At 48.8% G+C, this 14490-nt stretch overlaps 1 protein-coding gene across 1 annotated transcript; it reads left to right on the top strand.

Annotated features, from left to right (window-relative positions):
- Positions 1-5958: 5958 nt before the first annotated feature.
- On the top strand, positions 5959-7125 carry PFICI_07315 (uncharacterized protein; the record flags this gene model as incomplete). Its single annotated transcript, XM_007835896.1, has 2 exons — positions 5959-6815; positions 6909-7125. 2 exons carry the CDS (start codon positions 5959-5961, stop codon positions 7123-7125), a joined length of 1074 nt encoding a protein of 357 aa, XP_007834087.1.
- Positions 7126-14490: the final 7365 nt, after the last annotated feature.

The following is a 14490-nucleotide window of genomic DNA, read 5'->3' as shown; positions in this document are numbered from 1 at the left end:
GGTTGAGCTCATCCAATTTCCCGCCCAGTCCCAGTTTGCCGGATGGCGCCGCAGCCTCAAAGTGCTCGGCCACAAGTTCCTGTGCTTTATAGTACCATGTACGAGTATTCTCCAGCTCTGCTTGGGGTTGTGCTATGTGGGTGGAATGTGCCAAAGTCGTTGTTTGTGTAGAGACAAACACGATTTGGATGAATCATTAGCTGGCGCCTTACTGGTGGTTTGTTTTTGGCGGCGCCACATTTCGGGGGTGTCGGGCTGCCTAGTGCAGTACCTGATGCACCGCCACCAGCTCCCATTTCAAGCCACCCACCACCTTGCTTTGTGGGCAACTTGATGTGCAGATAGGTACCTAGGTACCTTCTTACCTACGTGATAGTTATCTCTCAAGGTTATGGCACGAGCATCACTACAACTCTTGATCAACGCTGCATCAAGTCTTGCGGGCGTCAATTCAACTCGATCTCGTCAATGGCGGGAATTGGAATAGAATACGGGAGACTGGACATGAGTTTTTGTGAAAAATGCTGTAGCATAACATGCAGTAAGTAGGCTTGTTAGTAAAAACTCCAATATTACCGAATTCCATGTTTCTCTCTATCATCCACTGCAACTCGACATGTATATGCCAAAATACCCTGCATACTCTGGACGCTCTGAAAAAAAACTTCGGGAGTCAATGACATGTTTCAAGCTCCACGTCTTCTCACTTTTGGCGACTTATCCTCGTTGGAATATGTTCTGCTGGAGAGTCTCGACTGCCGGCACGTTTGCGAAGGGCCATGGCGATGTCACTGCTTGACCGACTTTGTGGGCTTCCACATTACTTCTAGAATAAACGTCTCCAAGATCGTCTGTGCGCGAGTGTGCCTGTACACTATGTGGTGTACATGTGCGGTATCGATGTTGTGCGTGAACAGAGCCCTATCTGCGGAGCTCGCGCGCTCTTGTTCTGCTGCATACATTGAGCTCCATCGCCGGAAGTTGCTTCCGACAGTCACTACAAGAAAAACATGACTAGCAACAATAATACCTCTGCGGCTCTGCGGCAGCCCTATCCAGTGAAAACTCAAGGCAGCAGCTGTGGAGTAGGCAGGTATGTGAGAATATTGCTACTGTTCACATGTGCCATTCGATAACTGCGTGGTTGGGGGGAAACGATTGCCGTGCTTGGAGGAACGTTTTCATTCTCTTTCCTTTCCCTGCTCCCTTCGGCACCGAGATATCGTCATCTTTCAGGAACAGGGTGTGCCTCACAAAATGACTTCCCTTTCAATTGAAGTAAGAGGACAAGAAAAATGAAAGTTGTGCAAGTCAGTAAAAGAAGAGTATCAGAGCATAATGTTATTTACAGGCACGGCATTGTCCTTCCTCCTGATCTGACGTGAGAACTGCCGCCACCACTCGTATCATACAAAACATCCTTAGCGATATACAGTACAACAGCCTCTGTTAACGTGGCTACAGGGTTTTCCTGTGATGATGAGCTGCAACATTAAATTGAACATGCAAATTCTTGTTGGACTGTTTAAATCGGGAGTTTTGAGAAGGAATGTGCTTGGAGCTCATTGCTAATTCGCTCGATCACAGTGTGCCGACTAGCACAGCACAACCTTTTTTTTTTTTCATGATTGCCCTTGAATTATTTCCAGCTATCATCTATATCTATGGGCAGTTTGTTGTTGTCCTACTAAGCTGGATTATGGTGTTCATGGTAGGTTCTGAGGCGGCTTCTGCACGATGAATAACGGAGACCCTAGGTCGGTCTCTGTGTAGACAGTTAATAAACAATATCAGAAGAGAATCGAAAGCAGTCATTAGACTCATGATGAACGCTGAGTTGCTTCTAATTACCGTCAGGCTCTGCAGCCTGAACCAGTAGATGGGCTTGAAAAACATGGATTGGTGATTGAGGAATTAGTTGATGAAGCTCCCATCAAAGATATTGTAGGTCTAAACATTCTCATTGCATTGGGACTTGGTTGGATCCTCTGGGGGATGCCGACATTCAAGACGGCACTTTCAGGCCTGGCGCTGCAGTCATTGGCGCATGATGTAAGTACTGTACTAGGGGCCCAATACAAGTGCTCCAAGCCTCCAGAGCAATGCCACAAGCTTGACATGATGTGATGATATGATATGACTAATTTACCCAACAGCCGCGATTAGTGATTATTTTGGTGAAGAATGGGGCAGTAAGATCCTGGTCCTGCTACTTGTTTGTTTGGAAATCATTCCTCAAACCAAGGTAAATATTCACAGAGAATTGCAGAGATAGTAACTAGCTACCTGGGTGGGAAAAACTTTTTCTATTGCAAGCACAAAACGACGTGGGAAAACCCGGCTAGATTTGGGACTATGATTTGCATGATATGATTCCCAGGATGTGAAGAGGAGTCATTGAGATTGATATCCTAATGTAGCTACCATTGATTTTGTGTGAGCACCAATGCGTAGACTAGGAACGGAATCTACTTATTTGTTCTAGTGTTACCCAATTTATACCTATACTAGTGTGATACCACGCCAGTCTCTCTTGTCCTTTTCACCGGCCGGCCCCAGCTTCCATTGCTGCAAATGTTCGGACTGTGGGCCGGGCGCCCCCTCCCACCCCCAGCCCCCTGTAATGGGTCCTGCGCAGTACTTTTTCACTAGCCTTCATCCACTGGTAAGTACTAAAATCCTCCCGGGACGACAAGCTGCGGGGGTGCCAACTGCGTCCTCGTTGCGGGTACAAGCCTGTTAGCGTTATGTATGGGCAAGTGCCTAGGTAATGTAGGTACTTGGTACTCGGTGGTGTTGTCACCTGCCTCAAAAACTACCCATCACACAGTATCTAAAGTGTGTATACTTGCATATCCGTGTCGACGTCTTGTTCCGAGACGGATCACGTTGATGTCTTTCTAAAAGGCCCAGTCATTTACCAGAGGGAGTGAGGCGTTGCAGTGATACCTGGAAGACAAGATGAATACAGTAGTAGTATTGTGACTGAGCCCGACCGACCCGATCCTAGGGTTACGCGCCGATGATACGGCAGTGCCAAAAATAAAAACATGCGCACCCATTTCCCCTCCACCGTCGATTCTTGCATGCATGCATATGATCTGATCATTCCCGGCCTTTTATACTCCCACACACGGTAGAAGCCAGGGACTGATGTTGGATCCTTGGACTGGGGGAAAAAAAAAAAAAAAAAAGTCTTCAACTACCACGCACGTATTGACGACATCATTTTACATGCTGGATACTGGTCATACGCTTTGTCGGAAACAAATCAGCTGACATGACCTGTGTGCATTGGGTTATCAGCAGATGGGCGGTATACTGCGAATCTTCTGGCCATCATGATAGTGAATTATTTGCTTCTGAATGTGTCTTGATATCGGAAATGATGCGAGAGAGAAAAAGAAAAGAAAAACGAAGAAAATATATGAAAGCCCATATTTGTAATTACCACCCACTGATGCTCGTTCTAGCCATATTGGCATGAAAAATGAGAAGAAGGGGGGATAACTAAACTCCTGATTTACACAGTATACTATAGTACGCGATACAATACCTGCCCGGGGTTCCATAGTTGATAGTGACCGGCCCGACGCGTTTCCATACACGATATTTTCCATCCACATTCATACGTTGTGCTTGTGGAGGAAGCAATTGTTCATCTAGGCCCACCATCTATACCACTTCCAAATACCCCGAACTGGCTCACGGGTCGAACACCACGAAGACTCGGGGGCCGTATGCTCTCAACTCCGCAACTCGTCGTTGTGCCGTCGGTTCTCCCACATGAATATCCTGCGACTAGACGAGCGTAGATCAAGTGTCTGCGTGAAAGCATACAGAGCCGCCACAACAACACACCGTGTAACGTGCACAACACCGCACTTGCCCGAACGAGAAAACAGGATCAAATACAAATACTAGGAAGCAGTGTTCGTTTCTTGGCGTCATCCTGGCTCCACGGTACTGAAGACGGCATCGCGGAATTTCGGCTATGCTAGCGATCGTGTTTCTTGTGAGTGTCGCTCAATAGACTCAGTCAGCCATGGTATTGATTTCAGTGACAATCTTCTTTTCTTCGTCTTGTATGAGGTCCTTGTCCGATTGCCATCGACATGGCCGTGTATATTCAATTTTTGCCCTGCTAAGATAGATATAGGATCGAATATGTACCTATATCGTGTATATACCTGATATGCATGACTGTGTATGACATTTTTATTATAGATATATCCTTCTTTTTCCAGGGTTCGAGTCAGATCTCTTATACGATCTTCTTCCCCTTTCCCCATGGAACAAGATGATAGACATGAAAGATGAGTACTATGTAGCTGTGTCACAATTGCATGGGCTTGGCTGTCACCCAAGTCCCTTGTTTGATCCTTCAGAATTAGAGTCCAGGCTCGGTTCGGCTAGCTCAGAGGTCTCCATACTCCCAATGCGGATATAGTCGCGTAGTGTAGTTGGTCCGTCCACCCGTCGTCATTTATCACTGGCAAGCCCGTGTGCGGTACGAATAGTGTTTGCGCGATTCTGATTCTGATTGAACTAGGTTAGGAACTGTACACGACAACTGACACAAATTTGTGCAAGTCATGTTGTCATATCTAGATGCGCGCATGGACAGTTGATATAGGGCAAAAGCAGTAACTGCCAGACAATTTGTGTCCAGATGTATATCGTCCCTACAAATGGGATTCAAATAGATGGGGTCCGCCCCTGTAAGGCTACATTAGGTCCGTCAGGGTCTGCCCTGGACTGTCCAGCCTTATTAGTCAGTCCATCTTTGGGTCGTGATCCATGCAAAAGGGAAGGGGAAAAAGGAAAAAAAAAAAGGAGCAAGCAACAGTGTGTGACCCTCACAGCCCCCGCTCCCCTCGACTTTGGTAAGCTTCAACTTAACAGGCTTATTGGCTACCAAAATCTCTCCCATGGGTGAGTGAGTGCAGTACGGAAAAGATGAGGTACGTACCTTAACCTACCTACCGTTACATGGGGCGCGACCGTTGGCTGTAGGTATGTGCGTTATGTATGTATATTTGGTAGACATGTACCAATTTCTCAATTTCTCGCTTGGGTCAAAGTACCTCGCATCCACCCGTCAGGTATTCTCGGGGTCCAACAAGAGGGGCCGCTCTGCTGTTGTTCCCACTCACCCACCTGGTGATAGTTTATTCATATGCCGTCCGATCCAAAAATTGATCCAACAGGCAGAAGCTTGCTCGGCCCTGTCCTAGCCCTGCCTTTTGCTATGAATACCATGTTAAGTATCCATGTGTGGATGAGATGGACGGATGAATGGTTGGAAGGATTGATTGATGGATGGATGGATGAAAGAATGGATACCTCCAGATCCAGGCTCTGGGTCTGCTGTCTGCCATAACGCACCATGCCTACATACTCTAATCTTATTAGTCTTTTGTCGTGTTTGTCTATTTATTATTCCTGCTCACTCATACATATATGGGATCAGCCCAGCAACTCCCAGCTAGTTGATCGCCCGCACTCACTCGCATTTGTTCACGCGCACTCAAAGGATTTGTCGTATGCATCTCTCCAGACGATTGACAGGGAAAGATACATAAAATTTATTAATTATCTTGCTGGCGTTTTGAAGGACTACCACCATAAGGAGAAGAAGAAAAACCACCATCTTACACGCAACAGCAGCAGGCTCCCACATCACCAAGCAAGACCCAGGCGTAGTCAGCGCCGCTCCTTCGTGTCGAGACAACTCTTTCCCCCGGGGGGCCCAGTATTGTCGCTTATATATCAGATCATATTACCACAATTGAGCATCCAGGAAACCCCCAACTGTCCGGCTTCGATTTCGTGATGGATTTGTCGCCTCCGCCGCTGAGCAGGTCACCCGCATCTTCACTCAACACTGACCTGCCCTCGCCAGGTCTAGGAGACGCTCATTACAAGATCCCATCATTGTACGAACAGGCCTGTGGAATGGATCCCAGCCTGGAGTCAGAGTCGCTGGCGCTGGACGCAACCTCGTCGGCAGAGTGGCATGCTACCTTACTGGCGCCATCTTCGTCAGCAGACGTGCCCCAGAACATTCTTGCAAGCTACGATACCTATACAGGATACGACACTCCCCTACACTCCGACTATCACGGCATCTACACAACTACACAAGCGCCAGCGGCTGTAGGATCCCTTAGCCCACAACCGTTTCCAAGGACACTGTCACATTCTCCGGCCATGGTACAGAGACCGTTCTACGGATACCGCCCCAGCGCTTCTCCGCAGCCTCGAGTCAAGATGGAGAGCAGCAGCGAGTATCCAGACCCGGAGGTTTCAAGATACCCGTCGCCACATGCTGGCCCGGCCATGCCCGTAGAAATTGGCGGCTATAGTAGCGCAGCGAGCAGTACTGGATATCTCTCGGATGCGCCGTCCAGTTCAATGCCCAGGTCAGAGTACGCACTAGAGTGCAGCGTGTACCCTTCTATCTCGGCCGCACAGCCGCCTCCACATCATCAGAATGCTCTGCCCTACCACCGGATGAACAGGGGACCGCGGCCAAAGACGCGCAAACTCACCTCCAAGGAAGACGCCAACTACCAATGTGAGGTCAAGGGGTGTGGAAAACTGTTCAGCAGGAGTTATAATTACAAGGCCCATCTCGAAACACATGATGAGAATCGGGAGTATCCTTTCCCGTGCACAGTGGGCGATTGCGATCGGAAATTCGTCCGCAAGACGGACTTGACAAGACACCACCAAAGCGTACACATGAGGGAGAAGAACCACCGATGTGATTACTGTCACCGATCGTTTGCGAGAAAAGACACACTTAGAAGGTATGCATTAACAGATTTGCTTATCAGCGCCCCTCCCCCGGTGCCTTGTTCGCTATGAAAATATTCCAGGCTGGATTGCTAACATGCTCTCAGACACATGGAAGACGGCTGCTCAAAGAGGTTTGACATTGGCACCCTCGACGTCCGGTCGGAAGGCTACGATTCAGCATCGTTTGGCCCTCGGTCTTCGGCGACTAATCTCATTGCGCCGCCGCCAACGCAGCTGCCGCCCATGACAAACACGATCCCGCGCAGTCCAAATGCCAATATGCTCGAGCCAGTATCTGCACTGATGCGGCGCGGGTATTAAGCCGAATTCTTGGTGCAGACCAAGTAGTCAAGGAATTCAACCAGAAGAAGAAGACAAAAAGCCCAATGGCATCATTGCCTGACTACAAGTTGGCAGTAAGGAAACAGCAACACAAAACTCCGGGCACATTGAAACAATACCGAGAGACCTCAAGGTCGAGAAACAAGTTTTTCTTTCTTTTTCTCATACATCATGTACTACTACGATTTTCCAATACGGCCATGTCGCCATATAGGCGGGCCTTTACGATATGAACGAGTCAGACAGCGCCTTCACCGGCTCTACATAGATACCAATACGCGAGAGGGAAACTTGACCCACCAGTCGAGCCTCTATAAAATTATATCAAGGACATTATGTCGCAGCGATGTACCATTCCATTAACATATTCATGAGATTGATGCTTTTCAGGATACCCGAGTGGCCCGCCGCAGTGATCAATGCAAAGAAGAAGAGGTGATGCAATGCACATGAGCAGCTTACGATAACAGACACTCAGCTACGTAGGTACATACGCATTGCAGCCAGATGCTCGAACCAGCAGGCAAATGCAAGGAATTCCTTGATGCGGGAAACCCGCAGCCCTCTTGGTCGGGACTTGGTAAGGGACCATGGGCCATTTGATGCAGCGGGCGCACAAGACGATCAACCCTCACAGCCCTCGTAGTGTAGGTGTAGGTAGGGGTCCCTACCTAAATTGTAAACTTCATGTACGTACGTAGATCGACCCAACAGCCAACAGCCGGGGAGGGGGGCGGCGAGGAGGGAGGGAGGGAGGGAGGGAGGAGAGAGTGAGCGAGGGACCACAACGGATACCAGCCAGGGTTGACAGCCAGCAGTTCTGAAGATGTCGCGACATAACTCATAGATGCAAATACTGGGTAGAGGTAGATAGGTACAAAGTACATGACAGTATGAACTGCGCCTACCTACTACTACAACTACTAGTACCCAGCACAGAGTACTGCCTACCACTACTACTATGTACTGTGTAAATATTAGGTAGGCTTGGTTGGTTGGTCGGTAGGTACTGTGTAGGCATATGTGCGTTATTAAGAAAACTGGAGTGCATATGTATAAGGTAGCTCCAGTCATGCCAGAGGCCAAAAGTCCCTTCTAGTCCAGGCCCAATCTGTCCGTCTCCACCAACCATAATAGATATGTACGCAGATAGGCACATTGCTAGCGGCTCTGGATTGGGGCAATCGCCGAAACTCAAGCTTCGTGCTTGGGATTGTTGGAAATTCCATACCAACCATTGTAGAGACTAGGTACGCCGCGAGGTGTGTCAAGTGTCTGGTTTGCATCTACCGCGCGCCCGCACGTGTATGCGTTGTTGGTTCACATGGTATATTCTGGCCCATCTTCGCAGACGCATGTTCGGAAGAGAGGGGAAGACTTATGGATGGGATGGAGGAAGGATCAACGGTCACTGCAACCAGTTTGTTGGTCAGGAAGACACGAATGAGTGCCTCAGTCAGTCAGACAGACAGACAGATAGACAGACACACTGTAATAAGGCGCGCCGAAAAAAGCGCGAAATGGTGGTCCAAGTTGGCAGAAGGAATCCCCCCTGGTCCTCCATCCAGTCCAATCAGCAGGGAGTCCAGCATCGTGGTTCTGCCAGTCGCAATGGAGCATCAACTGACATGGGGGGGAAACAGAAGACCAGCCGGTCAGTGGGTGTATGAGTGTGTGATGATGTGGGCGGTTCTGCGCGCAGCTAACCATTGTAAGTCTTGCAGCACAAGGTCGCATTGCATGTGGGAAAGCTGGCAGTGGTAGGGCGAAACATCAAAAAGAAGAAGCAAGACCAGAGATGAGGGACGAAATTGGAACACACACGGGGCCGCAATACACAGTAGTGATAGATACACAGACAGCTGGGTATTGTATACCTCCGTTACCTCCGTACAATGAGCGAGAAGAGAGGTGCGTTGCAGATATGACGGGTTTTGCGAGATCCGGCACCCTACAAACCTCATGTTTCCAACATGACATTACAACGCCTTCACATGCCCCGTCGCCAGGCCGTTGTACCCAGCAGAAGGGACATTCTGATGAACTGGGGCTTTGGCTTTGACTGATGTTGGTTCGCGCGACGCCCTCGATTGATTGGCCTACTCACCACGGCTGTGTACACTATATTCCCGCGGGTGTCTGCCCGGCCGCTCGCGATCCGCCCGACCCAGCGGTATTTCAGTCCACGTACACGCGCATCGAGGCTCTTCCAGTTTGCTCGCCTGTACATGCTAGTTGATTACCCACACTGACTAACTTGAACAAGTTCTTCCGCTCTGGCAGCCCACTTGCCAAGTACGTACCGAGTATTAGCAGTATGTAGTCAGTCAGGCGTTTGATGCGGCCGCTCCAGCAAACGCTTCTTCTTCTTCTTCTCCTCCTCCTCCTCCTCCTCCTAGGTAGCACCATCACACGCTGTTCATCGGGCAAATTTTGAGCGAATGTGGTCGCTACAGATCTAGATATATATGAAAATACCATACCAGCGAGCTTAGAGCCGAGGAGGAGTGTACCGTTTACCATGCGGGAAAAGTTTTTTGACAGAAATAAATAAAGAACAAGAGCGGGCTGCGGGATCCGCTGCGTGGCTGGAGCTCGCTCGATCCCTCGCCTCGGCCCCAAACCCTTGGGAAAGCCATTGTCATGTTACCTGCATCAATAGTGGAACGATCATGGTATGTAATATCAAGGTAGATTTGAAAGGCAATCTGGGCTAGAAAGTTGGTTAGGAGTAGGTACTCAGTACCTATTGTAACTCGTCCACTGCACATAACAATCATGTTATGCTGACCCAATTTCAAGCAAAGGAAGGACTGCACTGTATACCTACTATGTAAGTGTGTACGTACGTATATAGCTTACCTACGTAGTTTGTAGATACTTACTTGGGGTGCCCTCAGCGCGTCATCGTTATCGTCGTCATCGTCGTTGGGGGCCAGGAATTGGGACTGATCAACACCGTTGGCAGCCAGGAACGAACGCCTTCCGTGCTCCATGACCAGTAAACCTTACACTAGACAATACCCACGTTAGCTCATCTAAACGCCGTGCCGCACCGTGTTGGTCGTGTCTCTCGCCTTATTTACCGAGAACACTACAGTACATGCAATACCTGCACTCTTCATATTTTCAGATCCTGCCCACTGTGTCGTACAGTACAATTGTGATTATCAATCGAAATAAAAAGTCCCTTGAATCGCCCCTGTGTTGCAGAGACTGCCCAATCAAGCCAATGGACACGCAGCCTACCTGCGCAATAGCATATAGGTATGTAAAGGGACCTTCGACGCCATGTAGGTATGTGGGGAGAAAAAGACAGAAAGAGAGGGCTGCGCCAGATACCGAAGGGAATAGACGAATCGTGCAGGTACGAGGGGGGGTGAGACGCATCGTATCATGATTGGATAGGTATTGGGTATATTTATTCGCAGCAACACGGGACCGAGTGATCTAATTGCAACCCAAGGTAGAGAGGAAGACGAGGTAGGTAAGGGAGTATAAGCCTTCTAGTGTGCATCAAGCTTACCTAAATGTACCTACCTACTAATATGTACATTGCCTACTCCTGTAGCTACCACCACGTAGCTCCTATAGTCGAGTGACATGACGATCAACCATTCCCAGACTATTAAGAGCCAATCCCATGGGGGAGACACGACTTGCTACGCCGCCACACAAGGGGAAAAAGAAGGTGCTGACGTGCGTTTTCAGCCTTACTGTGCCTTTCCCGCCATCTTCTTTCTCGACGCCGCGAATCCGCATGAGATACCTCCACGTTTCGAATCCAAACAAGAATGGAAGCTTGCATGCTTTAGCCGGCAGCTGTCATCTTATTTTTGTGACTATATGTGTGTGTGTGTATGTGTGTAGGGGATAGAGAGAAAGAAGAATTAGTTGAAACCCCCCCCTCTTGCGTCAAAGTCAGCGTGTCAACTCAATAAGCCAAGCAGCAGCTAAGAACCTATCCAAGGTAAGGAAGTATGCAGGTCTTACGGCGGACAGTGAACTATGGATACTGCACTCCGGAATACCTACAGCTATCGCATTTTGCAGGGGAATAAGCCAGACGATCTCACTCACTTGACTACATTACCTACCCTGCCTCGCTTACCTACTGAACCCGACTGATCAAATGCTGCACTGGTTATTGTTGGACAAACCTGTTGGAAATCACGAAATCCAAATTCGACTCGACGTGGTTCTTCTTCATGATTCACAGTCCACTCTACTGACCTAGGATATGCCTGCACTGTTTTTGTATATGAGCAATAGAAAAGATATGAAAGAAATAGCTTTCCCTTTACAGCGACTTGGGCCGAGACGATCGATCTCTGACTATGTAATGTGGATTGCCCTTGCTTGAAACTCTCTTCTGTGATGATGCCCTTCTCTTCTTTTCCGGTCTCCGCCATTTCACTAGCGGAAAAGCGGTCAGCACATGAGAATGGAGATTGCCCGGCCCTTGTCATTGGCCCGCTCGCGAACGGAACACCTCTTTGTCCAATCGGAACCTGGCTACGCAATGGAAATGGCCCAGTCTGACCCCTTGTCCCTGGGCGTCTTGCTAGGGAACCTCGAGACCCAGCGGTGACCCTAACTGAACTGAGAGAGTCCGTATGGGATTGAGACTGGTCTGGCCGGGCCCTATGCCTGCCTCTCTGCCTCTCTGCTATTTCCGTATGGAGAGTCGAATTTCGAAACTTCCTACAACAGAGTAGGTACCCAGTCGAACGATGGATTGCATCCGCCCGCCCAGCCTGGACCATCCGGGTTGTCTAGGCCAGAGCATTTGCGCGACGGATTCCTCGGCACGGGTATCCTGTTGGCTATTATCATTCCGCATCTGCTTACACCCATCGATATGCTCACCTGTAGAATACGTAGGTACCTAGTCTGCCATCATATCTTGCCAACAGAGTTACACCACGTACTCTGTATCGAGCCATGACCAGCAAGTTGCGCGACTATTTCTCACCACGCGTAATGGTAGGTGAACCAACAAGACAGCTACAGGACAGCACATGACAGCACAGAGGAAAATGAGCAATCAACTTTAGTTTTACAGCTTGACTAAACGTTCATGGCAGAAATCTTCATTGTCTTGATTGAAACCGAATGTTATTTGGCCAGGATTTTCCAACTTATTAGCCCGTATCTACATATACATATACAGTAGCTCTGTTGTTAGGTTAGGGATTCGCTTCACCAATAGCAAAATCGGGAGAATCGCAAGATGTTGTGTACAGCTTAGATGCCTTTGCTGTGGATATATCCATATATTGAAACAACAAGTAGGGACCGGCCCATATTAATCATCTTCGCTACCTTTATACATGACTTCTCAGTTCGGAACAAAATTCTCACACGACAATGCCCAAAAATCATGTTGGCCCTATCTACACAGCATACTCATCATTCGCCCATGGGAGCTGGGCTATACTAGAACGCAAGAATGAGCCCACGAAGGATACAAGTCTGTGATTCTTACACGCTTTCCCAGCCTCCCGACGAGTCCTAACATACTTCAAAGGATTCGATGGCAGGGAATGAGATGAAGCACAAGTCAATCGTCAAGTTTCAAGAAAAGGGAAATGCCAGGGCTCCCTTGTTGGTTGCCCAGTCTTGCTCGTGAGTCCACCGTCGGATACTCATCAACATCTATGCGATTCTTCAACCATTCAAGCCATTGTGGCTGCGCATCATTCAAGCCGAAATAAGGCAGACTTTGCGTTACGATGATTTGTTGTTGCCACGTCAGTTCATTGCAGATGCGATTCCCCTCACCTGGAACCCACGCCCTTTGCCACCTCGGGGACCATAACCTGCGAACTATACTGGCAGTAGCACGACAGTAAGTGTTGTGTCAGAAGAGGTGTGTGTGTGTGTGTGTGTGTGTGTGTAAGTTTTGCGTGCGTTACACTGCATGCATACAGATGTAGGCTGTGGACCGTTGAAGAAGAGGTTATAGTATGCGCAGGCTGTGCCGCTTGACGAGGGGGGCCACGACAACGTCAGGTTTGTGTTTGTAGGTAAGTAAAGAAGCTGGGGTCAGGCTCCAAAACCAACCGGGGGGAAAATAAGGGGCGAGAGAGAGAGAGAGAAACAGATGTAGGTGCAGATTCATGCTCACACATACGTCTGTCTGCCCCATAGGGCTGATGCTCGACAATTGTTGCATCTGACGCACCATCCGCTTTGCAGGAAGCCAGCCTTACCATCACGATCTGCTATTGTTTGCGGAAGGTTGCATAACTCGGCGTTCCCTTTGCAGCCGATATTGGCACGCGAGACTCTAACGGCGCACTCCCATTGGTTCTACATGACGCAGAGGACTTTCTCTACATTCGAGCATGATGAGTTGCATGCATCTCGAAGCCCCATCTAACCTGAGATCTTCTGGTTTCGACCGCGACGTTGCATATATGCACACGAGGAGGATATCGGACGCACTCAAAAGTGAAATATGACCATATTTGGACTCAATACGAGCCCACGGATGCCGCGATGATGTTTTGCATATCAAAGGGGCTGGCTTACGTGACACGATACGACCATTTGTCAACCCCCGTCTGGGAGGAAGTGACGGAAACAGGAGAGTCAAGTACCCACCGCTGTATTATTGTCGTGCATGAAGTCGACTAGAAGTCAATTAGAAGTCGATAGGAAGTAGTCCTGGAATGGTAGTCGAACGAGAAGTACCACTGACATAGAGCCATTCACTTTTAACTCCTTCACACAGGACTCTTTATACTCGTTTGCCTTTCCATTGGTGCATAGGGCGACAAGGGCGATGTCAAAACGGGTACCTGGACAAAACCCAATCATTTGCGAGCGGGATTGCCCTTCGAGTATTGGCTGACGCCTCGCCTCATGGATCTGGCTGGAGGGAATCAAACTATTTTGCTTGGTTGCTCGGAGGTCGATTTCGGATGATAACATAGTAGATGGGGAGAAAAGAAAACGAACCGAGCAACGTGGGATCGTATTGTTCTTGCCGGTTCATCGAAGGTTAAGCTGACTTAAACTGCCTGATGCCTGCGCACCAGCAGAGGAATAACCTGGGTACCGATGAGAATGGACCTTGAAATATCCCCAATGGGAATCACCGAATTTAATACTATCCATTTGAAAACTCATGCCACAATGCGTCTGAGCGGGCAGACACCCAAACTTCAGTGTCTAGTATTCAATTTAATGCGTTCAAGGTAGTGTTCAGCTCGAGAAGTTATCACTTGCGCGCGTGCATTATACATACACACACACACACACACACACACACACAAAGAGACAGACAGAGAGAGAGAGAGAGAGAGAGAGAGAGAGAGAGAGAGAGAGAGAGAGAGA

The sequence above is a fragment of the Pestalotiopsis fici genome (assembly GCF_000516985.1).
Source record: "Pestalotiopsis fici W106-1 unplaced genomic scaffold PFICI_Scf_4, whole genome shotgun sequence".
NCBI classification, from domain to species: Eukaryota; Fungi; Ascomycota; class Sordariomycetes; order Amphisphaeriales; family Sporocadaceae; genus Pestalotiopsis; species Pestalotiopsis fici.
This window is presented reverse-complemented; position numbering and strand designations above follow the sequence as displayed.